Source organism: Balaenoptera borealis (genome assembly GCF_965194805.1).
Source record: "Balaenoptera borealis genome assembly, chromosome: 20".
Taxonomy (NCBI): Eukaryota; Metazoa; Chordata; class Mammalia; order Artiodactyla; family Balaenopteridae; genus Balaenoptera; species Balaenoptera borealis.
Genome location: NC_138879.1, coordinates 36,011,395 through 36,038,564, shown reverse-complemented (window position 1 = coordinate 36,038,564; position 27,170 = coordinate 36,011,395). Strand labels below are relative to the sequence as shown.

At 37.1% G+C, this 27,170-nt stretch overlaps 1 protein-coding gene across 12 annotated transcripts in view; it reads right to left on the bottom strand.

The window, feature by feature from the left end:
- Nucleotides 1–26,969, bottom strand: part of RAD51C (RAD51 paralog C) — a 62,206-nt gene extending 35,237 nt beyond the window's left edge. For 3 of the 12 annotated variants that reach the window (XM_082372081.1, XM_082372078.1, XM_082372080.1), the window contains exons 1-7: nt 26,759–26,958; nt 24,603–24,861; nt 23,845–24,011; nt 22,236–22,369; nt 9,650–9,781; nt 2,937–3,003; nt 2,154–2,214 (exon numbers count right to left, since the gene is read on the bottom strand). In XM_082372081.1, coding sequence (XP_082228207.1) covers nt 2,154–2,214; nt 2,937–3,003; nt 9,650–9,781; nt 22,236–22,369; nt 23,845–24,011; nt 24,603–24,861; nt 26,759–26,876 — 938 coding nt within the window. In that variant the 5' untranslated portion in view covers nt 26,877–26,958. Of the gene's footprint in view, nt 1–191; nt 1,500–2,153; nt 2,215–2,936; nt 3,004–9,649; nt 9,782–22,235; nt 22,370–23,844; nt 24,028–24,571; nt 24,862–26,758 lie in introns of those variants that run through there. The other 9 variants (XM_082372084.1, XM_082372079.1, XM_082372075.1 and 6 more) reach the window with 9 other exon arrangements.
- Nucleotides 26,970–27,170: the final 201 nt, after the last annotated feature.

Genomic DNA, 27,170 nt, shown 5'->3' with positions numbered 1-27,170 from the left:
TAAAGTCAGCTAAAAAATGTGGATACTACTACCTATTTCATAGAGTTATTTGGAAAATAAAATGAAATTATATATATACACACACCAAGCACTTAGCATAATAAAGAACAGTTAATAAATATTCAAAAAATGGTAGCTATTATTTACTACTTTTTAATCTTTCTGGGCCTTGATCTTCTCACTGTTAATGATAATTGGTACAGTGTTTTCAAAGAGTTATTGAAAGACTCACAGATATATAGAATAAATTAGTGGTTACCAGCGGGGAGAGGGAGGGGGCAATACAGGAGTAGGCGATTAAGAGGTACAAACTACTATGTATAAATTAAGCTACAAGGATACACTGTACAACACAGCAAATATAGCCAATATTTTATAATAACTATAAATGGAGCATAACCTTTAAAAATTGTGAATCACTATACTGTACACCTGTAACTTCCATAATAGTGTGTATCAACCATATTTAAGTTTTTTTAAAAGAGTTACTGAAGGGATTATATGAAATGTTGTATATAAGGTACCCAGTTAAATACCTAGCACAAGCAAGCACTTATTAAAATGATAGTATGGGATACAGGTAAAAATTCATAGAACAGCACATTTCCCCTAAGTCTATCTATTCAATGTCAGTGTTCTACGCCACTGTCTAATTTCTTGGGAAGGATTAGTAAGAAGCTGAAGTCATAAAATGGTTAACTCTTAAGAAAGTAAGCATGATTTTCTGATCTCATGGGTGCCTAACCAATGCTAACTTCTAGAATTTGACAAAGGCAGCAAACTTCTCCTTCTGACAAATGCATAAAAAGATGAAAGAAACATCTTTCTCTGCTCCTATTATTTTTCTCACTTCTTAGATGTATTCTATTAGTGAGTATGTAATACTAGAATAATAGTGGAAGACTACTACTGTATACTAGCTCAACGGGAACTTCTAATAACATTTAAATAGTGGGATGTGCTTTACAGAAACCTAAATCTGGGAAAATATAAGCGATATGTTCAAAAGACTCTCTTCTGGAGAACTGCTGCCAAATCTTTACAATAGGGTTTGTTGCTGAGAAAAGAACTGCTTTTGTGAATCCAGAACACAATGACTTATTTACAGAATTGGGGGGATGGGAGTTGAATGTAAAGAACTATGTGTAATGGGGAAAAAAAGTTACCTGAGGTCTTTGGAAATGCCAGCTTTAAAAGAGACACAAACTGCATGAACTAGTTATAAAAGATGTATACAACTATAATAGGGTCAGCTATGAGCTCAGGGTCAGTAAAACCTAACTTGGTCAGGCTTGATTTTTTTCACTTTGTACAAGAATGAAGAAATGCAGAAAAAGAAATAGTATCTCTGACCAGACCCAATATGTATTTAAGCAATCCTTTTTTCCATTTTTGCCCACATGCTGTCTCAATTTCCCCATTGGAGTATTTCCAAACCAAGTTATCTAGGTTATACCAATTAACTTCAAAGCAGAGATGTTGGCATAAATCTGACATTTCTAGAAGTATAGAATAAAAGACTCCATGGCTTTCAATTGCCTATTTTAAAAAAATGAAAGGTGGTTTGTTCACTTGCTCAGCAGCTTTAAAAACAAAGGTTTCATGCTGCCACAGTTTTATTTTAAAGAACAATACTTGTGAAAGGCAAGTAAGTAACTGGATAATAAAAGTAGGACAGGAAAATATAAAAGAAAACAAAAACAGACACAATTTCATACAGGAAATACATTAACAAACTAAGAAAAAACATCCTATTTTCCACATAAATTAGTCCTAAAGCTAACCTCAAAGTTTTCCTTTTGTCCTGATTTTACTCTTCTTTCAATCCCTTCCAGGAACACAGAGTACCTACCTCCCTCTGCATGGTTAATAAATGGTACTTGATTTCAAAGAGCTTTAGAAGGTAGCATTCTTTGGCCACCTACTCATTTCAGGAGCACCCCATCATTTAAATATTCCAAAGAATTTCCTAGGTAGTTAAATGTGCAGTATAACAACATGTTTCTATGTTTGCTCTAGGTAATGAAGGCAACAAAAGCTTTAGTTCATGGGGGTACTGTAGATCTCATCCACTGGACTAGCTCTAAGAAACTGATAAATGTTCAGTGTAATCAACCCAATACTCAGAATTATTAACTTATTTCTATACAGACCTTTGCTTCTGGTCCCAATGAAAGATTAGTCGTATTGTAGCAGCATGCCCCCAACTTTCCCCTGAGGGAAAAAGAACATGGTAACTGACTAAGTTATAAGTCTCTCAGAATGCCTCTGACCAAATACAGTTTTACTTTACTTAATTTAACATAACGAAAGTATATTTGGTTTCAAAAAACCTGGTACATGGGTAACATCCTGAGATTAATAGATTTTCACCTATCTGTGGAAATACTGCAGATCATTATCACTATCCTCTATTTGCTTTTAGAAAACTTTATAGTTTGAGTCAACATGTTTGTCAATCTTCCTTATCATCAGGCTTAATAACGTATTTCAGACCACCAGAAGAAAAGCAAAAACTCTGACAGAATATTCTTAAAGATTTTAGTATACATGAACCTTGAAGCACTGTGTTCTAACAAAGCCCCGAGTAAGGTTAGAAAGAGTCATAAGTCTATTCATTACAGTTTGATTTGTATTTAAATGGATTCACCACTCCTCCTGCCTAAGACTGTGTGCTTTCTGAGGGAGTCATCTTATGAATATTTATATGCTAAGTACCTGACACAAGAGTTGCCAGAGAGTAGATGCTCAATAAATGTTAAACATCTGAAAGGATGAGTCAGTATCTAAAGGTACTGTGCTCCACGCTAAGATTTATCAATGAATAAGACAGTCTTCTCCACTTTCATGGAGCTTACAGGACTCAACAAGCATCAAATGAAAGAGGTAGAAAAAAATGTATTTAACTAAAAATGTTTATTTGATTAATTGCCTACCCAGTGCAGGAACCAGCAAGGCCTGATTTTTATCAATCTTCGTTGTCATCTGATTGGTTAAAATTACCTACAAAAGCAAAATGTGAGAAAATTAGGTGAGTCTCCTCCCAAATTTATCAAGTAAATAGTCACGTGATTTTAGTATTCTGAATATAATCTAATTTAAAGAAAGGTATATGTAGGTAATGAAAACTTTTCTGATATATTTTTTAGATATTACCCATAAAAATGAGTAAAATTATCTGAATACGTGATTCTACTGAATATAAAACATTTTTTAACAGACTAGAACAAAGAAGTTCTTATTGTGATGATGGAAGAAAAAAAATATAGTAGATAATACATAAAGGTCTAAAGAGACCATGTGTAAAAACTTCATAACTAGGAGCACAGGAAACATGGCAGTCTGTGTTCTTTACCACTGTTGCCTCTCTAGAATACATTTATTCAAAGGAATATAAAATCCTTAATAAATAACTCAATGTTTATACTTTTAGGGGAGAGACAGTATTACCATTTACGATTTTACAGAAAAGAAAAAAAAAAACTGAGGCAAAGAATTATGAGAAGAGATCTAAAATCATAAAGAGAGCACAGTATAATTAGAAGAACTGGGAAAAAATAAAACCCAGTAACAGATCAACTGACCCAAAAATTATGACTACGCTAGTCTGCTGGTAATAGAGATATAGGTGTTGCCTTACTCACAGATGCCCTCAAGGCTAAAAATATTGCTAATTCTTTTGGATTAAATAGTGGCCTATAGAAAAGATTCCATGTTTAGAAAGATAGTAATTTTATTTTATTTACTTATTCTTTGGCCGCACTGCATGGCATGTGGGATCTTAGTTCCTCAACCAGGGATCGAATCCGTGCCCCCTGCAGTGGAAGGGCGGAGTCTAAACCACTGGACCACCAGGGAAGTCCCCAAAGATAGTAATTTTAGAGTAGAGAAAAAAGAAAGTGTTTAAGGCTAACTTAATACAGTAAAAGTCAGATTATCTGGCACCTTCTCATCCAAAATTCTCCAGAAATGGTTATTTTAAATATTGTTCCAATACAGATCTTCCCTCCAGAAATAAGACAGATACTACTCCAAGCTGAAACTGATAAAGAACTTCTAAGAAAAGCAATGAGAAAAGAACCTATTCTAAAAAAGACATCTATTTCTTAAGAAAACTGAAAAGAAAAGGCTGTTTGGCTCTTCCCACCACAGTGGTCAACACCCTAAAGTTTTTGTTTATCTACGAAGGAGAAATCTGTGATCCATCTAGAACTCAGTCAGGCACAAACTGGATGACAGCACTTCCTCCTAGTTCCTCTCCCCTTAAGTGCCATAGTGGTTTTCCCATGTTTTACCTTATTCCAGGTATCTTAGAACAAGCTAAGCAGGAATTTAAATTGGTAATTCACTAAAATATATGTCTTACCGGCATCCACAACATGTTGAATAATACTCTTTACACACTATCAAGTGTTTAATCTTTAGCAACTGGGATATTTACTTACACCAACACTTTTTGGTTAAAGGTGCACTATTCAATTCTGCAGCCATGAGCCATATATAGCTTTTTAAAACTAAATTAATTAAAACTAGAAATTCACTTCCTCTGAAGCATTAGCCACATTTCAAGTGCTCAACACCCATGGAACTACTGTATCAGACTGAACATTTTCATCTTTTTTTTTTTTTTTTGGCTGCGTTGGGTCTTTGTTGCTGCACTCAGGCTTTCTCTAGTTGCGGCGAGCGGGGGCTACTCCTCATTGCGGTAGGCGGGCTTCTCATTGTGGTGGCTTCTCTTGTTGCAGAGCACAGGCTCTAGGTGCGCAGGCTTCAGTAGTTGCGGCGCGTGGGCTCAGTAGTTGTGGCGCGTGGGCTCAGTAGTTGTGGCTCGTGGGCTCTAGAGCACAGGCTCAGTAGTTGTGGCGCACAGGCTTAGTTGCTCCGTGACATGTGGGATCTTCTCAGGCCAGGGATCAAACCCGTGTCCCCTGCATTGGCAGGTGGATTCTAAACCACTGTGCCATCAGGGAAGTCCTGAGCATTTTCTTCTTTGCAGAAAGTTATACCAGACAGCATTGGTTTAGAGAATATTACATACACATCTTACACATTATCCATTACACATCTTGAGGAAATTGTAAATAGACATACTGGCTTACCAGTTGTTCAACATCCCAAAATCAGAATTTGCGTTGTTAGCATATACTTATAATTAACAGTATTTCTGCAAAAATGTTGGGTTTACCATGACATAAATGAAAATTACTGTGTGATTACTCCAAGCTCCTAAAGAATGAGTCTTGGGAGTTCCCTAGTGGACTAGTGGATAGGATTATGGGCTTTCACTGCCATGGCCTGGGGTTCAATCCCTGGTCAGGGAATTGAGATCCCACAAGCTGCGCAGCACGGCCAAAAAAAATTAAAAACAATGGGTCTTAAAATAGTGAAGTGGGGACTTCCCTGGTGGCGCAGTGGTTAAGAATCTGCATGCCAATGCAAGGGACACGAGTTCGAGCCCTGGTCTGGGAAGATCCCACATGCCACGGAGCAACTAGGCCAGTGCACCACAACTACTGAGCCCACACGCCTAGAGCCAGTGCTCCACAACGGGAGAAGCCACCGCAATGAGAAGCCCACGCACAGCAACGCAACTAGAGAAAGTCCGTGCGCAGCAACGAAGACCCAACGCAGTCAAAATTAAATAAATTAATTTAAAAAAAAAATAGTGAAGTAATAATCACTTTAAAATTATAAACTTCACTGCTTTAAAAATACTTCTGCTGCCCAAATGTCCTTCAACGGATGAATAAACAAAATGTGGTCTATCAATAAAATGCAAAATTATTCAGACATAAAAAGGATGTAGATACATGCCACGACATGGATGAATCTTGAACACACTATGCTAAGTGAAAGAAGCCAGACATAAAAGACCACATATTGTATGATTCTATTTATATAAAATATCCAGAAAGACAAATCCATAGAGACAGAAAGCAGACTAGTGGTTGTTAGTGGCTGAAGGGAGGGTGCAATGGGGAATGATGGTTAATGGGTAAGGGAGTTCTTTTTGGGGTGATGGAAATGTTCTAAAATTAGATAGCTGTGATGGTTGCACAACTCTGCAAATATACTAAAAAGCACTAAACTATGCTTTAAAAGGGTTAATTTTATGCTATGTTAATTATATCTAATAGAGCTGTTAAATTTTTTTCTGATAATAATCAAATAAATGCATCTCTAAAAGGACTCTCTCCATATCAGTCTGCAAAGACTTAAAAAACTCAAAGTTGGTAAAAAAGTGGGAAAACAAGAATTCGCATGCATGTTATACACATGAAACTAATATAATATTGTAAATCAAAATATCTCCAAAAAAAGTCTATCTCCTATTTTAGAAAAAAAGTATAATTGGAATCTAATCAAGAGGAAACATCACAGAAACCCGAAATTGTAACTTTTTTTTTTTTTGCCACGCCATGTGGCATGTGGGATCTTAGTTCCCCGACCAGGGATTGAACCCGTGCCCCTGCACTGGGAGCATGGAGTCTTAACCACTGGATGGCCAGGGAAGTCCCCACAGAAACCCAAAATTAAGAGATAATCTCTAAAATCACTGGCTTCTATTCTTCAAAGTACAGCAATGTCACAAAAACAAAGAAAGGGGGCTTCCCTGGTGGCGCAGTGGTTGAGAGTCTGCCTGCCAATGCAGGGGACACGGGTTCGAGCCCTGGTCTGGGAGGATCCCACATGCCGCGGAGCGACTAGGCCCGTGAGCCACAATTGCTGAGCCTGCGCGTCTGGAGCCTGTGCTCCGCAACAGGAGAGGCCGCGATGGTGAGGGGCCCGCGCACCGCGATGAAGAGTGGCCCCCGCTTGCCACAACTAGAGAGAGCCCTCGCACAGAAACGAAGACCCAACACAGCCATAAATAAATAAGTAAAATTAAAAAAAAAAAAACAAAGAAAGGCAACTAAAGAGATACAACATCTAAAGGCAATATGCGATTCCAGTTGGCAAAAAGAACGGGAAAAATTTGCTGTGAAGGACATCATTGGGATAATTGACAGAACAGGAATATGGATTATATATTAAAGTGCTGTATCAATATTAAATTTCCTACATTTGATAACTATACTGTGGACACATACGAGAATATTCTTGTTCTTAGGAAATACACACTGAATATTATCAGATAAAAGGATATGATATATGCAACTCTTTTCAAAGTGTTCAGAAAAATATATACATAAACTCTGTGTGTGTTTGTGTATGTATAGAAAGAGAGTGGGGAGAGAGAATAAGAATGAAAAAGGAAACCTTGGGAAAGGTTATATGGGAGTTCTTTATACTATTCAAATCAACAAATAAAATTTTATCTTTTCCCCACTGAACTAAAAAAAAAAAAAAAAAAAGAAAGGATTCCCATTCATTGTTGTAGAGAATATACTTTGGAATCCGCTTTCTGAGGGCAATTTGATAATATATTACAAAAGATTTAAAAATAGAGATATCTCACTGGCTTAATACTTTCAGAAATAACTGGACACACGGACAAAGAAGCATATATCAAGTTGTTGACTCCAGTGTTTTTCATGGTGAAACACTGGAGCCAACTTTAAAGACAATCAATAGAGAGAGAGGTGGTTAAAAAACTATGCCACAACCATACAGTAGAATACTATACAGATGTGAAGGTAAGGTACATTTATAAAGTAGTATGTATGGGAAGAGATTCATAGTATATTAAGTGAAAAACAAAAAACTGCTTTGCTTGATTTGAATATGATTTCACTTAAAAAATATGCTTATGTTTGCACAGAATAAGTTTGGAAATATATATACAACAAACTCAACAATAATCATCTCTGGGTAATAGATAATATAATTGCTTACTTCCTACACTTTCGATTGCTTAAAACTTTTTTTACATCAAGCAAATATAACTTAAAATTGTAAAATGTACTTATTAGCAAAGGTCATACATGCTTCTATAGATGCTAACTGGGAAATTAAAAATCAAGTAAAGAAGAATTTATAAACTAAGAGGAGAAAGTATGCACTCAACCCACAAAGTCCTACCTCTAGAAGTAGCTACTGTAAATGTTTTGGTCCTTTCAGATCTTTTTCTTCATATGTATAAATATAAATGCACATATATAACTTCTATTTTCTTCAAAAATTGGGATCACACTAAATATATTATTATGTAAGTTGAATTTTTTCACTTACTCATATATCTGGATATATCTTCTTCCATGTCAGTGCATGTATATTTACATTACTCTTAAACACTGCGTAGTATTCCATGTTGTTGTTTAGATTACTTTTTTCTTTTTTTGGCTGCGCCGTGCAGCACAGCTTGTAGGATATCAGTTCCCCAATCAGGGATGGAACCCAGGCCACGGCAGTGAAAGCCTGGAATCCTAACCACTAGACCACCAGGGAACTCCCTAGATTACTTTTTTAGTCAGAAAAGATGAAGCTATTTCTGTTAAAAAACAAAAACCTAAGGAACTATGCAACCCATTAACCTTGAGTGCCCCCTACTGGGGACTCTTCACTGATATTAACAGAATGCTAAATTACAAATTAATGCCAAGAAATAATTCAAAGACAGGACACTATGTTTTCAGCATATGGCAAAAAAATCTAAAAACTCAAAAGAAAAAATGTATGTTTTGAAATGATTTTAGTGAGGAGTTATTTACAAGTGATGTATTACAGCCTTGTGCAAAGGACTCTAACTGGGGGTAAAGACAAGAAAATCAAGGTAAGCAGTTTGATTTTCTCCCATCTCCCTCCCAGACAAGTGTGTATATTTGCGTCAGTGGTAGGATGAGATTACAAAGAGGGAAGTGAGAACAGGCAATAAAAAAAAGTTTTTACCTCACTCCTTTTTTTTGTTTGTTTTTGTTTTTGGTTTTTTTTGGCCACAACACACAGCATGCAGGATCTCAGTTCCCCGACCAGGAATCGAATTCGCACCCACTGCAGTGGAAGTGCAGAGTCCTAACCACTTGACCACCAGGGAATCCCCTACCTTACTCCTTTTATCTCCTTACTTCTGAACTTATCTTTACGTCTCTCCTCACACTACAAATCTAGAAGCGTTAGCTCCACCTCTAAACATCTAGGTTGTTTACACTGTGTAATTTTTCTATCCGTCTGAGTCTGTGATTATACACTATGTAATAATCAAAGACTCAAGAGTAAAAGAAAAATGGGGATGTTGGAAGAGCTTACCTGAAAAACATCAAGTATGTTACAAAGAAAACAATGCAATTATCAAAGATGGCATTTCTTCATCAAAGTCCATTTTTATAATATGGCATCTTGATTATGCTTTTTATTTGCCAGGAAAACTGATATACAACACTTATGACTGGATTTAATATTTTTTATAGAAACCAAACCAAAACAAAACTACATTCAGAACTGTATATCTATATTATTTGCTTTTAGTCAAGCAAATTCTATTTTTGCTATTTCTCGACTTTAACATTTTATTTTTTTACTTTTATTTATTTATTTTTGGCCGTGCTGCGTGGCATGCGGGATCTTAGTTCCCTGACCAGGGATCCAATCTGTGCCCCCTACAGTGGAAGCATGAAATCCTAACCACTAGACTGCCAGGGAATTCCCTAGACTTTAACATTTTATATAAACTTGACTTTATAATAAAACTCCCTTTAGTAGTAATACTTACAGCTAATCTGTGGTTATTTGCAAGGCTGATCATTTGCTGCGCTAGGCCATTTAGTAATCGAGTACGAAGGGATAGGTCATCTAGGTCATGACGAAAAGGAAAAGCAATACCGTCCACTATCACTAATCGAACCTAAATAAAGAAGAGATAATGATATTAGGTTTGGTATTTAAAATAAAATAATAAATGGCAACCAAAAAGCAGAGTCCATCACAGAAAAAAAAAAACAAAAACCCTAAAATCCAGGGTTCTATTTCCAACTCTCCAAAAGCTTCATTTTGGTCAAGTATAAATCTGTTCAATGCTTTCTGCACTAGTCACCAAAAGTTAAAATGTACTCTGGTTTGATAATTTATCATCTTAAAAAAGTAATTCAACAAAAGAAAAAGGGGCAATTACAATTTTCTTGCAATTTGGCACTACATCCAGTATTTACAGAGGTGTACTGATGAAAAGTACTTTTGAAATCTTAGCAAAACCAATTTTTCAATTAAATGTCAATTTTACCTTCAGGGTTCTTTTTATGTTGAAAAAAAAGCAAACACTCAAATATTAAATTATAAAACCTTTTTCAAAAGCCTAATTTTTGATATACTTTTTCTTCTTAATTTAAAACATACTATAGGGCAACTAACCATTACAGAATCTGTCATAATATAGAGTTCAGGAAGAGGCAGGTTTGTCTTGAATTCTAATCAAGAAAGTTCACTTACAGATGATAAACATTTTCATGACAGTTTCATTTCTAATCTGATCTAAATAATGGCTCCTATGGTGAAGTTAGTGTAATATATAATCTAAGATCCAAGAACAAACAGAATATGGAAACTAATCTGAATGTATACAAACAAAATACTATAAGATTACATATATTTTTTCTACCTAATAAGGACTAAGCTAAAGAACAAGCTTTTGTGAAGCACTGTCTTAGTAAGACATTTTTATATCTTTTATTCATTCCTTCATTCAACAAATATTTATTGACACCTACTATATGCTAGTCACTGTTCCAGGCATTGGGGAACAAGAAATAAGATCCCTGTTCTCTTGGAGCTTATGTTCTAGTGAAGTAAGGGACAATTAATGTGCAAACAAATATATGAATAAGATAATTTCTTTTTTTTTTACTCAATGAATTACAAGTTTATTATAAAAGGATATAACTCAGTGCCATAGGATCCAGCTATCCCACTCCTGGGCATATATCTGGAGAAAACTATAATTCAAAAGATACATGCACCCCAATGTTCATAGCAGCACTATTCACAGTAGCCAAGACACGGAAGCAACCTAAATGTCCATCAACAGATGAAGGGATAAAGAGGCTGTGGTATATATACACAATGGAATACTACTCAGCCATAAAGACAAATGAAATAATGCCGTGTGCAGCAACATGGATGGACCTACAGATTATCATACTAAGTGAAGTCAGAAAGAGAAACACAAATACATATGATATCACTTACCTGTGGAATCTAAACTATGACACAAGTGAACTTATTTACAAAACAGAAACAGACTCACAGACATAGAAAACAACTTATGGTTACTAAAGAGGAAAGGGGATGGGGGAGGGATAAATTAGGAGTTTGGGATTAGCAGGTACAAACTACTATATATAAAATAGATAAAACAACAAGGTCCTATTGTATAGAACAGGGAACTATATTCAATAGCCTGTGATAAAGTACAATGGAAAAAAAATATGAAAAAGAATATGTGTATATATGTATAACCAAATCACTTTGCTGTACACCAGAAACTAACACAACATTGTAAATCAACTACACTTCAATTAAAAAAAAAAAAAAAGAAGGATATAACTCAGGAACAGCTAGATGGAAGAGATGCATACAGAAGGTATGGGGAAGGGACACGGAGCTTCCATGTTCTCTCCGAGAGCCATTCTCCTAGCACCCCAACGGGTTCACCAACTCAGAAGCTCTGCATAAGGTAATTTCTGATGATGACAGGAGCAAAAAAGAAACTAAAACTGGGTGAAATGACAAAGAATAAGTAGGTGAAGGGGTAGAGGGAAGCTAACTTAGACTAGATGTAAGGAAGGCATCCGTAAGGACTCAATAGAACTGAGTCCTGGATAAGAACCTCTAGGAGGGAAAGACAACCCACGTACAAGGATGAGGAAGGGCAAAGGCCCTAAGACACAAACAAGTTTGGCATGTTTAAAGGGTCAGAAAAAAAGTAGTGAGGGGGAACGGTAGGAAATTACATCAGAAAGAATCAGTGGTGTGCTGAGGCCAAATCCAACAAGCTTCTGAGCCAAATTTTGCTAAATCTTTAGAAATTTTACAAATCCATCATTAAATACAGTCATTAGTAAAATTAAACTATATATATTAAAATATGGATAATACTTAAAACTCATTCATACATTTTACTATTATCTATGATTTTAAGGTTATTTACGTCTATTTTACGTTTATAGTGGAAACATTACATAATGATGTGCATTCTTTCTTCTCTACTCCATGTCCAATGACATCATACATGAAATCAGCCATGATAGGAGTATTTTCTACATGGAAATCAGCAAGCAAATCAGCTACAGATCAGCACTTGATTTGTTTTGCTGGTTGTCTAGACTTTTAATAGAGCGATGGGAAAAAATGTCATGATCAGATTGACCTTAAAAATGTGTTGTGTTGGGCTTCCCTGGTGGCGCAGTGGTTGAGAATCTGCCTGCTAATGCAGGGGACACGGGTTCGAGCCCTGGTCTGGGAAGGTCCCACATGCCGCGGAGCAACTGGGCCCGTGAGCCACAACTGCTGAGCCTGCGCGTCTGGAGCCTGTGTCCCACAGCGGGAGGGGCCGCGATAGTGAGAGGCCCGCGCACCGCGATGAAGAGTGGCCCCCGCACCACGATGAAGAGTGGCCCCCGCTTGCCGCAACTGGAGAAGGCCCTCACACGAAACGAAGACCCAACACAGCTAAAAATAAATAAATAAATAAATAAATAGAGTAGCTATTAATTAAAAAAAAAAAAATGTGTTGTGTCTGTAGAGAACAGACTTGTGGTTGCCAAGGGGGAGGGGGATGAAGGAGGGAAGCATCACTTTGCTGTACCGCAGAAATTAACAAGACATTATAAATCACCAATACTTCAATAAAATTTTTTTAAAGTGTTGTGTCTGTATCCATTACATTGTGAACTACACAAAAAATTGAGGAAATATGCTTCTACTTTTGGAAAATGAATCCAATAACTAGGAATGATCATTAACTCAAATCAAAAGAAGAAAAATACTCCACGGGAAAGCACTATAAAATTGCAAGTTTTGGTCCTAGGGTATTTGCAAGGAGTCCCAAATACCTAGGGCATCCAAGGACCTCTCTGCTCAAACCAGAGGAGCTATACAGCCTAACCTATAATAGAAGAATAGAAATAGGCTGTTTTCCTCTCCACAGTACAGATTTTACTGAAAGTGGCTGAATTACAAAGATCTGGACGTTCTATTAAGTGGTAACAGTCACACTCATGGCTTTTCTCCAAGTTTAGGGAGCAAGCTCCTGAAAATGCTCTGATGAGTTTCCTTGGTCTCTCAAAAGGCAGATTATACTGAATGACAGAAAGTCGATGAAGTACAGAGTTTGAGTGGGTGGGTAGAAAAAAACAAGCATTGTCAAACAAACAAACAAACAAAAACCAAAAGCCAAGCACTGTCATTCAACTCATAAAAGCTGAAATTAAAAAGTCACCAACGTGGGACTTCCCTTGCAGTCCAGTAGTTAAGACTTCACCTTCCAATGCAGGGGGTGCAGGTTCGATCCCTGGTTGGGAAGCTAAGATCCCATATGCCTCGCGGCCAAAAAACCAAAATATAAAACAGAAGCAATGTTGAAACAAATTCAATAAAGACTTTAAAAGTGGTACATATCAGGGACTTCCCTGGTGGCGCAGTGGTTAAAAATCCGCCTGCCAATGCAGGGGACACGGGTTCAAGCCCTGGTCTGGGAGGATCCCACATGCCGTGGAGCAACTAAGCCTGTGCGCCACAACTACTGAGCCTGTGCTCTAGAGACCCAGAGCCACAACTACTGAGCCCACCTGCCACAACTACTGAAGCCTGCGCATCTAGAGCCTGCACTCCGCAACAAGAGAAGCCACTGCAACGAGAAGCCCACACACCGCAATGAGGAGTAGCCCCCGCTCGCCACAACTAGAGAAAGCCCGTGTGCAGCAATGAAGACTCAACACAGCCATAAATAATAAAAATCTTTTAAAAAATGAGAAAAGAACCATTTAAATAAATAAATAAAATAAAATAAAATAAAAATGGTCCACATCAAGAAAAAAAATCTTTAAAAAAAAAGTTACCAGCGTGAATTTTTATTTTGGTCGTGCCCTGTGGCTTGTAGGAAACTTAGCTCCCCGACCAGGGATCAAACTCATGCCCACTGCAGTGAAGTGCACAGTCCTAACCACTGGAAGGGAATTCCCTCCAATGTGAATTTTTTAAAATAAAAATTAGGAATCCAAGAGAGTTTTAAACTCTTTATGTTTCAGAAACATTTTGTGTAGTGTAATTCCCTTCTGCCAGCAGTTCTTTCCTTTGTGCAACTAACAAAGAAGAAATTTTGGGTAAATGGACCATGGGATGACTCCATTTGATATTCCTTGTTTTCTTACTATTCACTGACACTAACAGTGGTTTTTTAGAGATATGAGGTCTTTCCCGTATCACAGATAAATTGTTCAGTGTAGAAATATGAAAAAACTGAGGATGTATCAAAATACTGTAATGTCAGCAAAATAACCATATTTTCCATTTTCACAAAATAAGGCTCAATAAAGACCCCATAAAGAAAGAATATAAGAACATAAAAGTTGTGAGAAGCACTTAAGAACATACTTCCTGTCACAACCAGTCACCTAGATTTCTGGTCTCTTTTACCTCTTAGGGAAAAATCCTGATGTAAACAAAATGCAAGAAAATTCTGTAATAGTCAACCTTATGGTCCATATTTTGAGGAAAATACAGAAATTTATTTATTTATTTATTTATTTATGGCCACACCACATGGCTTGTGGGGTTTTAGTTCCCTGACCAGGGATCGAACTCAGGCCCTTGGCAGTGAGAGCACAGAGCCCTAACTACTGGACCACCAGGGAATTCCCCAGAAAATAATTTATAACCAGAAATAAATGGTAACTAGAGCTCATCAATGAATTTGGTAAAGTTGCAGGATACATAATTAATACACAGAAATCTGTTGCATTTCTATACACTAACAACAAAAGATCAGAAAGAGAAATTAAGGAAACAATCCCATTTACCTCTGCATCAAAAAGAATAAAATACCTAAGAATAAACCTACCTAAGGAGGCAAAAACAGTACTCTAAAAACTGTAAGACACTAATGAAAGAAATCAAAGATGACACAAACAGATGGAAAGATATACCATGTGCTTAAATTGGGAGAATCAATATTGTCAAAATGACTACACTACCTAAGGTAATCTACAGATTCAATGCAATCCCTATCAAATTACTAATGACATTTTTCCCAGATCTAAAACAAAACAATTTTTAATTTATATGGAAACACAAAACACCCCAAATATCCAAAGCAATCTTGAAAAAGAAAAACGGAGCTGGAGGAATCAGGCTCCCTAACTTCAGGCTCTACTATAAAGCTACAGTAATCAAAACAGTATGGTACTGGCACAAAAACAGAAACAGATCAATATGAAACAGGATAGAAAGCCCAGAGATAAATCCACATACATATGGTCACCTAATCTATGACAAAGGAGGCAAGAATGTACAATGGAGAAAAGACAGTCTCTTCAGTAAGTGGTGCTGGGAAAACTGGACAGCTACATGAAAAAGAATGAACACCATACACAAAAATAAACTCAAAATGGATTAAAGACCTAAATGTAAGGCCAGACACTATAAAACTCTTAGAGAAAAACATAGGCAGAACACTCTTTGACATAAATCGCAGCAAGATCTTTTTTGACCCACTTCCTAGAGTAACGAGAACAAGAACAAAAATAAACAAATGGGACCTAATGAAACTTAAAAGCTTTTGCACAGCAAAGTAAACCGTAAACAAGACAAAAAGACAACCCTCAGAATGGGAGAAAATATTTGCAAATGAAGCAACAGACAAGAGATTAATCTCCACAATTTACAAGCAGCTCATGCAGCTCATTATCAAAAAAACAAACAACCCAATCCAAAAATGGGCAGAAGACCTAAACAGACATTTCTCCAAAGAAGTCATACAGATGGCCAACAAACACATGAAAAGATGCTCAACATAGCTACTTATTAGAGAAATGCAAATCAAAACTACAGTGAGGTATCATCTCACACCAGTCAGAATGGCCATCATCAAAAAATCTACAAACAATAAATGCTGGAGAGGGTGTGGAGAAAAGGGAACACTCCTACACTGTTGGTGGAAATGTAAATTGTTACAGGCACTATGGAGAACAATATGGAGGTTCCTCAAAAAACTAAAAATAGAGCTACCATATGATCCAGCAATTGCACTCCTGGGCATAAATCTGGAGAAAATCAAAATTCGAAAAGATATTTACAGGCACCAAATGTTCACTGGAGCAGTATTTACAATAACCAGGACATGGAAGTGACCTAAATGTCCATCAACAGATGAATGGATAAAGATGTGGTACATATATACAATGGAATATTACTCAGCCATAAAAAAGAATCAAATAATGCCATTTGCAGCAACATGAATAGACCTAGAAATTACCATACTGAGTGAAGTAAGCCAGACAGAAAGACAAATATCATATGGTATCACTTATATGTGAAATCTAAAAAATGATACAAACAAACTTATTTACAAAACAGAAACAGACTCACAGACTTAGAAAACAAACTTATGGTTACCAAAGGGGAAAGGTGGGAGGAGAGGGATAAATTAGGAGGTTGGGGAAGAAATAAAGGAAAAAAAGAAATGGTAAAAATTCATCAAATTCCTCAACAACAACAATAACACAGGAAGCTAATCAATTCAGCAAAAAAATACACCTCTGTTGTTTCACTTTCATCATGCTTGTTAACGTAAGCAAAAATATCAACCAGCGTTTATGTTAAAACAGTACCTGTTCATCAGTGATGGGAGCAACTTCTTTGCTGAATTGGACAGCCATCAAGTGCTTATTGGTAGCTTAATTTTGCCAAATAATGGCATAGGTCAGATATGGATAAATAAGTTTAGCAAAATTCAAATCGATGAAAACCTCATACATTGGTGGTGGGAATGTAAAATGGTTCAGAAACTGTGAAAAACAGTTTTGCAAGGCCTCAAAAAGTTAAACATAGAATTACCATATGATCCAGCAATCTTGCTCCTAGGTATATACCCAAAAGCATTAAAAATTGGTACGAAAACAAATACGTGTATACACATTTCATAGCAGCACAATTCACAAAAATCAAGAGATGGAATCAGTCTGAATTTCCATCAACAGAATATTACTCAGCCATAGAAAGGAACGGAGTCTGACACATGCTACAAGGTGGATGAACACTGAACATGTTAATGCTAAGTGGAAAAAAACAGACAATAAAAGTCACATATCATATGATTCCATTCATATGCAATATCGAGAGTAGGTAAAACCATAGAGACAAAAACAGATTGGTGGTTGCCAGGGGCTTTGTAGGGAGGGAGGAATAGGGAGCAACTCCTTAATGGGTACAAGTTTCCTCTTAAGGTGACAAAAACATTTTGGAACGAGATACAGGTAGTAGTTGTACAACATCGTGAATGTACGAACTGCACTGAATTGCCCACTTTAAAATGCTGAATTTTATTATGTGAATTTAACCTCAATAAAAAATCAAATCAACAAAAGCTTTCTGTAAGACTCAACTGGTTATACAGAATTTACAATAAAGAATACTGTACATTTTATTACTTGCAAATTGTGTGCTATACATCCTTTATATAAGCAACTTTATAATAAACTTATGTATGTATATATGTGCATATATTCTTTTCCTGGAAAGTCAGTCATTAAACATTCACCAGCATACCAATGGAGAGATAGGAAGACTCAGATCACAGATATATTTATTCAGTGGTTCTCAAAGGTCAGAAGGCGGTGGGATGACATATTCAAATTGCTGAAAGGAAAAAACTGACAACCAAGAATTGCATAGCTAGCAAAAGTATTCCTCAAAAATGAAGCAGCAATTAAGAGACTGCCAGATAAATAAAAACAAAGTTCATCACTAGTAGACCTATTGTACAAGCATTGCTAAAAAGAGCCCTTCAGGCTGAAATGAAAAGACAGTGGACAGTACAGTAACTCAAATCCACACACAGAAATAAACAGCAGTAAATGTAACTATATAGATAAACCTAAAAAGTCAGCATTAATGTATCTTTAGTTTGTAACACCTTATTTTCTGATACGCTTTAAAAGATAACTGTATAAAATAACTAAAAATCTACGGTAATCGGCACACAACGTATAAAGACATAATGTGTGACAATAACAACATAAAGAGGGTTAAAAGTAGCCATATAGCAGCAAGGTTTTTGTATATTGTTGAAACTAAATAGGTATTAGTTCAAACTATACTGCTATGAATTAAGATGTTAATTGTAATCCCCAGGGCAACTAATAACTAAAAAATGTATAGTAAAAGAAACAAGGGAATCAAAATGGTATACTAAAAAATAACTATCTAATAAAAAAAAAAGGCAGTAATGGAGAAATTGAGAAATAAGGTATAAGACATATAGAAAAAAAAAAAAGCAAAATGGCAGAAGTACCTCCCTATGAGCAAGCATGTTAAACGTAAATGAATTAAACTCTCCAAATAAAAGACAGAGATTGGCAGAATGGATTTAAAAAATGACCCAACTTGTAGGCTTTCTACAAGAAACTCACTTTAAGTCCAAAGATACATGTAAGTTAGGTGTGAAAGGATGGAAAAAGATATTCCCTGCAAACAGTAACCAAAGAGAGCTGGAGTGGCCAGACAAAAGAGACTTTAAGACAAATATTGTTACAAGAGACAAAGAAGGACATTGTATAATAATAAAAGGGTCAGTCCATTAAGAAGATATAACAAGTATAGGGAATTCCCTGGCGGTGCAGTGGTTAGGACTTGGTGCTTTCACTGCCGTGGCCTGGGTTCAATTCCTGGTCAGGGAACTAAGATCCTGAAAGCCAAAAAAAACAAAAAGAAGATATAACAATTATAAATATATAGAGACCTAACAACAGAGCCCTAAAATATATAAAGCAAAAACTGATAAAATTAAAGAAAGAGGACTTCCCTGGTGGCACAGTGGTTAAGAATCCGCCTGCCAATGCAGGGGACATGGGTTCGAGCTCTGGTCGGGGAAGATCCCACATGCCTTGGAGCAACTAAGCCTGTGTGCCACATCTACTGAGCCTGCACTCTAGAGCCCACGAGCCAAAACTACTGAAGCCCGCGTGCCTAGAGCCCGTGCTCCTCAACAAGAGAAGCCACCGCAATGAGAAGCCCACGCACCTCAGTGAAGAGTAGCCCCCGCTTGCTGCAACTAGAGAAAGCCCGCGTGCAGCAAAGAAGACCCAACGCAGCCAAAAATTAATTAATTAATAATTTTAAAAAATAAATTTTTTTAAAACATCAAGAGGGGCTTCCCTGGTGGCGCAGTGGTTGAGAGTCTGCCTGCCAATGTGGGGGACACGGGTTCAAGCCCTGGTCTGGGAGGATCCCACATGCCGCGGATCCACTAAGCCCGTGAGCCACAACTACTGAGCCTGAGCATCTGGAGCCTGCGCTCCGCAATGGGAGAGGCCACGACGGTGACAGGCCCGTGCACCGCGATGAGGAGTGGCCCCCGCTCGCTGCAACTGGAGAAAGCCCTCGCATGGAAACGAAGACCCAACACAGCCAAAAATAAACATAAATAAATAAATTTATAAAAACAACAACAACAACAAAAAAAAAACATCAAAGAAAGAAACAAGACAGTTCTACAGTAATAATTGGCAATTTCAAACAGCCCATATTCAATGATGGATATAACTGGACAAAAGATAAACAAGGAAAGAAAAGACTTAACAACACTATAAATCAACTAGAATTAGCAGATATATACATACAACACTCCACTCAACAGCAGACTACACATTCTTCTCAAGTGCACATGGAACGTCCTCCTGCATAGACCAGATGTTAGGTCACAAAGTAAGTCTCAAATTTATAAAGATGGAATCACATGAAGTTATCTTCTCTGACCAGAATGGAATAAAATTAGAAACCAACAAAAGGACATTTGAAAAATTCACAAATATGTGGAAATCAAACAACACACTCTTAAATAAACAATGAGTCAAAGAACTCAAAATGGAAATTAGAATGTACTTAAAGATAAATGAATATTAAAAAATAATATACCAAAATTTATGGGATACAGTAAAAGCAGTGCTCAGAGGAAAATGTATAGCTCTAAACAACTATATTAAAAAAAAGAGGGAATTTCCTGGCAGTCCAGCAGTTAGGACTGCACACTCTCATTGCCAAGGGCCTGGATTCAATCCCTGGTTGGGGAACTAAGATTCCACAAGCCACATGGTGCAGCAAATAAATAAATAAATATTTTTAAAAAAATAAAGAAAGATCTCAAACCAATATCCTAAAATTCTACTTTAAAGAACCAGAAAAAGAAGAGCAAACTAATTCCAAATAAAGTAGAAGAAAGTAATGAAAATTAAAGTGGAAATAATCAAAATAGACAAGAGACAAACAATTGGAAAAATCACTGAAATCAAAAGTTGATTCTTTGAGGGACTTCCCTGGTGGTGCAGTGGTTAAGAATCCAACTGCCAGGGGCTTCCCTGGTGGCGCAGTGGTTGAGAATCTGCCTGCCAATGCAGGGGAAAGGGGTTTGAGCCCTGGTCTGGGAAGATCCCACATGCCACGGAGCAACTGGGCCCGTGAGCCACAACTACTGAGTCTGCGTGTCTGGAGCCTATGCTCCGCAACAAGAGAGGCCGCGATAGTGAGAGGCCCGCACACCGCGATGAAGAATGGCCCCCGCTTGCCGCAACTAGAGAAAGCCCTCGCACAGAAACGAAGACCCAACACAGCCAAAAATAAATAAATAAAATTAAAAAAAAAAAAAAAAAAAGAATCCGACTGCCAGTTCAGGGGACACAGGTTCAAGCCCTAGTCTGGGAAGATCCCACATGCTGTGGAGCAACTAAGCCCATGCGCCACAACTACTGAGCCTGCATGCCACAACTACTGAAGCCCACATGCCTAGAACCCGTGCTCCGCAGCAAGAGAGGCCATCGCAATGAGAAGCCCACGCACCGCAACAAAGAGTAGCCCCTGCTCGCTATAACTAGAGAAAGCCCGCGCGCAGCTATGAAGACCCAACACAGCCAAAAATAAAATAAATTAATTAATTAGTTTTTTAAAAAAGAGTGAGATTTTTAAAAAAAGGAAAAAGAAAAAAAATTGATTCTTTGAAAAGATCAACAAAATTGACAAGCCTTTAACTAAAGTGACTAAGAAAAAGAGAGAAGGTACAAATCACTCCAATCAGGAATGAAAGTAGGGACATTACTACCAACCTTATAGAAATAAAAAACAGAATATAATGAACATTTTTTTTTTTTTTAAGAAATTCACGTTCTTTTATTTATTTATTTATTTATTTATTTATGGCTGTGTTGGGTCTTTGTTTCTGTGCGAGGGCTCTCTCTAGTTGCGGCGAGTGGGGGCCACTCTTCATCGCGGTGCGCGGGCCTCTCACTATCGCGGCCTCTCTTGTTGCGGAGCACAGGCTCCAGACGCGCAGGCTCAGTAATTGTGGCTCACGGGCCCAGTTGCTCCGTGGCATGTGGGATCTTCCCAGACCAGGGCTCGAACCCGTGTCCCCTGCATTAGCAGGCAGATTCTCAACCACTGCGCCACCAGGGAAGCCCTATAATGAACATTTGTATGCCAAAAAATTAGATAACCTAGATGAAATGGACAAACTCATTGAAAGACACAAACTACCAAAACTGACCGAAGACACAGAAAATCTGAATAGATTTATAACAAGAGATTGGTAGGGATCAGTAATCAAAAGCCTTTCAACAAAGAAAAAATCAGGACCAGACGGCTTCACCAGTAAATTCTATAAAATGTTTAAAGAATTTACACCAATTCTTCTCAAAGTATTCTGAAAAGTAGAGAAGGGAACTTCCTAACTCATTTTATGAAGCCAATATTACACTGATACGAAAGCCAGACAAAGACATCACCAGCAAAGAAAACCACAGACCAATTACAGATGCAAAAATCCTCAATAAAATACCAGGAAACTGAATCTTGTAGTATATTAAAAGGATTATATATCATGATCAAGCGGGATTTATCCTAGGAATGCAAAGGTGGTTTAATATGAAAATCAATCAATGAAACACACCAGATTAATAGAATGAGGGGTGAAAAAAGCCACATAATCGTCTCAATTGATTCAGAAAAAGCATTTGACAAAACCCAACACCTTTCATGATAAAAACAATCAACTAATTAGGAATAAAAGAGAGCCTCCTCAACCTGATATTGAGCCATACCTTTGAGTGTTCTGAAAGGAAGTCTGGAAGCAGATAAACTTGTGCCAGTAGCTCTGTGTAGTCACGACAACGAAAATAATAAATATGGGAAAGAATATTTTCAAGAGTGAAATCCTGCAAAGCTTTTGGGTGCTCTGAAATAAACAACAAAACAATTTTAAAATAGTTTTACCTGTCATTTCACAAGCTATCATTTCATAATTCCTGACCTCTTATTTTCACCTTTTCCACTGTTTCCTTACATACTAGACTGTCTAGAAATTGTTTAGACACATACACAACTAGAGTTTTAATGTCTATCTTTTCATATTTCTAGTTATTGGCTTCCATTGAATAGAAGTAACACAATGGAATTTCTTTCTTGTTTTTTTCATAAGACTCCAAATTAAAAGTTAAAAGGAAAAATGTTGAAAAGAAGCATATTTTTCCCTTAAATGCCATAGTATAATTTGATATTTAAGTAGAAACAATGATATAAAATAAAATTCTCTCCTTAGATTTGTTTTTTTAAAAATAACCAGATTGGTTCTGGACATATTTCAGAGAAAAACAAGTTAAAAATCATTGCATTTAAAAACGTACTTAAGTTTTAACGCTGAAAGAAAAACCAAGAAATTAAATTTCAGAAAATATTGCCTATTACAAATATACATTTAACCAGTTCATTTTTAACCAAAAAACAACAGCTTAATCACACACCAATCATTAAAAACTATATTGCAGTGCTACATCCACAATATTTACAAGATCTTAAGACTCTATTACAAATTACACCTGTGACATGGATAGCTTGCAGGACTTTCAATAGATATACCGGTCACTGGTTAGAAAGGACACCTAGTACTACAATGAAAATAAAAATATTCAGCTGATTATATTCATTTAAAGGGAATACAAACATCTTAGGAAAAGCATTATGTTTTTTAACATTTCTAGAGAAAAGAATAAGGACTGCACATCCGAAAAATAAAATACAATAAAGCAAAAGAAAACAGTCAAACCAGAAACCATTTAATTTTATGAGTAATTGAAGGACAAGAACTTGAACACAAATTACCTTAAAAAAAACTTTTTTAATCTAACACTTTATTTCCACACAATAAGCACAGAAAAACTTCCCAACACTTTTAACAATACAATTAACATAGTCGTGAAGTCAATTACATACTACTCAGAGCCACATAAGGTCAATCAGCCTAATTTTCCAAACATTTCCAGACATGATTTTTCAAGGCCACCCTTGGTTTTTGGAAAAACCAGTATGAAAGTCAATATACACTGAATGCATTGACACAACATTTAATATTTACAGTAAGGTTTCCAGTAACATTAGCTAACACCTGGCAGGCCAGAGCATGATGATTTGAAGTCATACATTGAAATACAGGTTTTGTCCCAGAGCTCCTGCAGTAAAAAGTGAGGGCCATAAAAGGGGAAGAAAAGGCCAGCCCAGGTGTGGCATTTCTCAATTTGTAAGAGAAGTATGAGAGTTTAATACTAGTACACGGCCAAGTCGTTAAGCTTCACGTTCCAAATGGTCTCTTGCTTGAGATGGATACAAATGAAAATTACTTTTATTATACAGAAAAAAGAGCGCTTGCTAACTTACCTTCTCCCATATGTGTTCCTGCTATAAGCTGCAGGTGCTGAATGCAGGCATTAGCAAGGTCTACCACTCTATCAACCATAAAACTCCCCTCTGTATCAATAAAAACTGCTTCACCTTCCACTCCTCCAAAACATTCTGGTATCTGCACATCTACTGCCAACTGCATACTGTCAAGAGAAAGAACTGAAATGACCAAGTCATTATCATGATCATCTAAGGCAGTGTTTTTCAAACTCCAGATCACAACCCATTACATACCACTAAATATTTTATAGGTATAAATATACTCTGCAAGGTAACAGAGATGGTTGACTCTCCCCGGCTCCAAACATATGTGAATCAATTGATGAATGGATTAGGGGGAGGGTGTGCCTATAAAACCACAATTAAGGACTCTTTAGTGGTTTTTAGGCTTCTGGGAATGCAACCCTTTCTTATTATACAAAAATCTACTTTCAAACATTTGGCTTTCAAATATATTCTCAGGAATTAATTCTATAACAAAGTAGAAGACTGCTTGTTGACCCCACTGACCACACTATACTGTTGCAAAAGAAACACTTTTTAATATCAAAATAATTGTATCAATTTATCAAGATGGGGTGCTGATGCAAGGCAAATGTTGATTTGTTTGATGCACACATACATACACACAAAATTAAGAGCACATACATGCCTTTTTTGGTCTCCTAACTGTATACCCACAACATAATACTCTGTTACTTACATAAATGTAAGAGGGGAACATTTTATTTTACCATAATTGTGTTTTTCCAACACCTGGTGCACCACAAATTTCTGTTGTTTTGGTTAAGGGTATGCCACCCCCAAGAATATTATCTAGTGCTGAACAGAAGGTAATTATGAAACTCTGGGTATGCTCCTGCTCAAGAAGTTCCAGTGCTGTACACTTCTTGCCTGACTCAGCTGTACCAGCATAACTTGCTTTATTTGTGAGACATTCTCTTCTTATAATTTGCAGAGTTTCTAAGGCTTCCTCTTTAGATATCCCAACTTCTGCAAATAAGAAACAGAAACAAAAACATCTGATTTTAGAAATTTAAAAGTCATATGTTATTGAGTTGTCTTCATTAATTTTAATTTTTAAATAACAAGAATGATGCCAAGAGTAGAGAAACATAAAAATGTAACATTCGATTAACTATTTAATTTTTCAAGTTAATAAAGGCATTTATCTATGTTTTCTTAGTCCTCACATACTTAAAAGATTTATCTATTACCTCAGAAACAGAATTCAAAAACCTAAACCTCTAAAGCATTTCGGAGTACCTACAAGAGTATCTATCTCAGAAGGTAGAAATGAAAATGTCCTTTTTTTTTCCTTTTGGTCCTTTTACCATCTCTTTGGTCTTTTACTATCTCTTTTGGTCTTATGAAGCCATAATAAACTTGCTCTCATAAGGTATACAAATTATTTTTTAGAAAAGAATGAAAATGGCCTCTTTAACTGCCTAAAACAAGATGCAGATTTAAGAAGCGCATGTGCATGTATTATTCATGAAAACATTGGAATGAAAAATTCATGGATCACTGCAAACTATTTAATAAGAAAAATTATTTGATGCACCAATAGCTTAAACAATACACTTATGCTTCCTCAACTATATAATTTCATTCCTGACAACATGGCCTAAGAAGTGAAATGGAAATTACAAAACAAGCTGCTTATGGAAGAAATAATGGAGAGGATATCACTTCTGAGTTTCACGTATCAGTGCTTGATTGGGTAAGGATATGAACTATAAATTTGGCGCTAACAAAAGACATTAATGGTGCTAAGGAAATGAAAATTCCATTCAATTTAAGAGCCTTAACTCGTCTGATTACTTAGGTTTGTCATTCCTGACTGCACCACTTACTATGTAGTTACCATGCATGGGCAAGTTACTTCTTTATGCTTCAGACTTTTCTTCTACAAAATGGGAATGAAACAACACACATAAAAATCTTGGTAGAACACTAAGCCCATCCAAAATGCTTAATAATTGTTAGCTACTATTATCATTCATATTCTCTTATTTCTTTTTTGTAAAACCAACCTGTTGAAAGAAAATGAGCCCATCAAACTTTGGGGGATACAGTCTTTGGCATAAGACTTAAGACAAATAGTTAACACTGGGTCTACAACATTTGTTCTTGAATGGAGAGTTGAAACCTTATTTTCCATCGTTAAGGGCAACGTTATCTATCTTAATAACACAGTTCTGGGCATAGTGTAGTGTAATGTGCACAGTGAGAGTGACTGCAGACAGCTTCATTATTGTGTACCTCAGAAGGAAGTGGTTCCCACCAACATATAATCTACAGTGTTCTGGAATGTGAGTTTTGGGGGTTTTTTTCAGTGAATTACATTAAGAGAAGCGATGTCTTCTTTCTACTGCTTTCTCCAGGTTCTGGGGATTCTACTCCCTTTGTCACTCTTAATTTATCTCATCCTATCACGAACAGTGCATTTCTTAAATTTACGAATCGTGCATTTCTTAAATTTAATCCCTGCCCCTTGGATTTTGTAACAGCGAAAATTAGACAGCCTGTCTGGATTTCAATCCTGCCTCCACAACTTCCTAGCCCACTCATGATGAAAAGTTACTTAGCATCCCAAGCATCAGTTCCTTCATCTACATATTGAACATAATAATCCACGTTAAAAGGGTTCTTTTGAGTATAAATGAGGTAATTCTCAGAGGCTTCAGCAGGCACTGGTAGAGAAAGCAACTGGTGAATGTTTCTAAGACCACAGTTCTAACCATTCAAACCACACTTAAGTGGAGTCAAGGAGCTGTTTCACGGTGTAAACGCGGCGGTGGGCGGCGCCAGAATCTGGCCGAGAACGCGGATGGAGGCGGCCCCGACAGCGGCCAGAGTGCCTCAGCTTGTAATGGGAGTCCGTTACCTTTGCTGAGCTCGGAGGGTTTCACCTCTAGGAGTTCCTCAGCAGTCTGGAAACCTGCAGCCACCAGCTTCACCCGCACCGCTGGGGATAGGGGCAAACTCACTAAATCCCGCTGCATTTCAAAGCCGAACACCTACGCTCGCAGTTGCGCAGACGCAGAAGCGGCCAAGCCCGCGCACGCGCACCCGCCGCGCCACGTGACGTCAGACGTAAGGCGGAAGGGTGGGGTCCGCGGCGTGGCTGCACGCGGCCTTGGGCTTTGGGGCTCTGCGGCTCTGCGGCTGTGCGGAAGTCTGGTCACTCTTACATATGTTACCCCGTTTCCATCGTGATTCTTCCAAATCCCATTTAAAGTTTGCCCATCAAACGTACATCCTGACAATAAAAAGATGGATGGAGACCGCAGGATGCA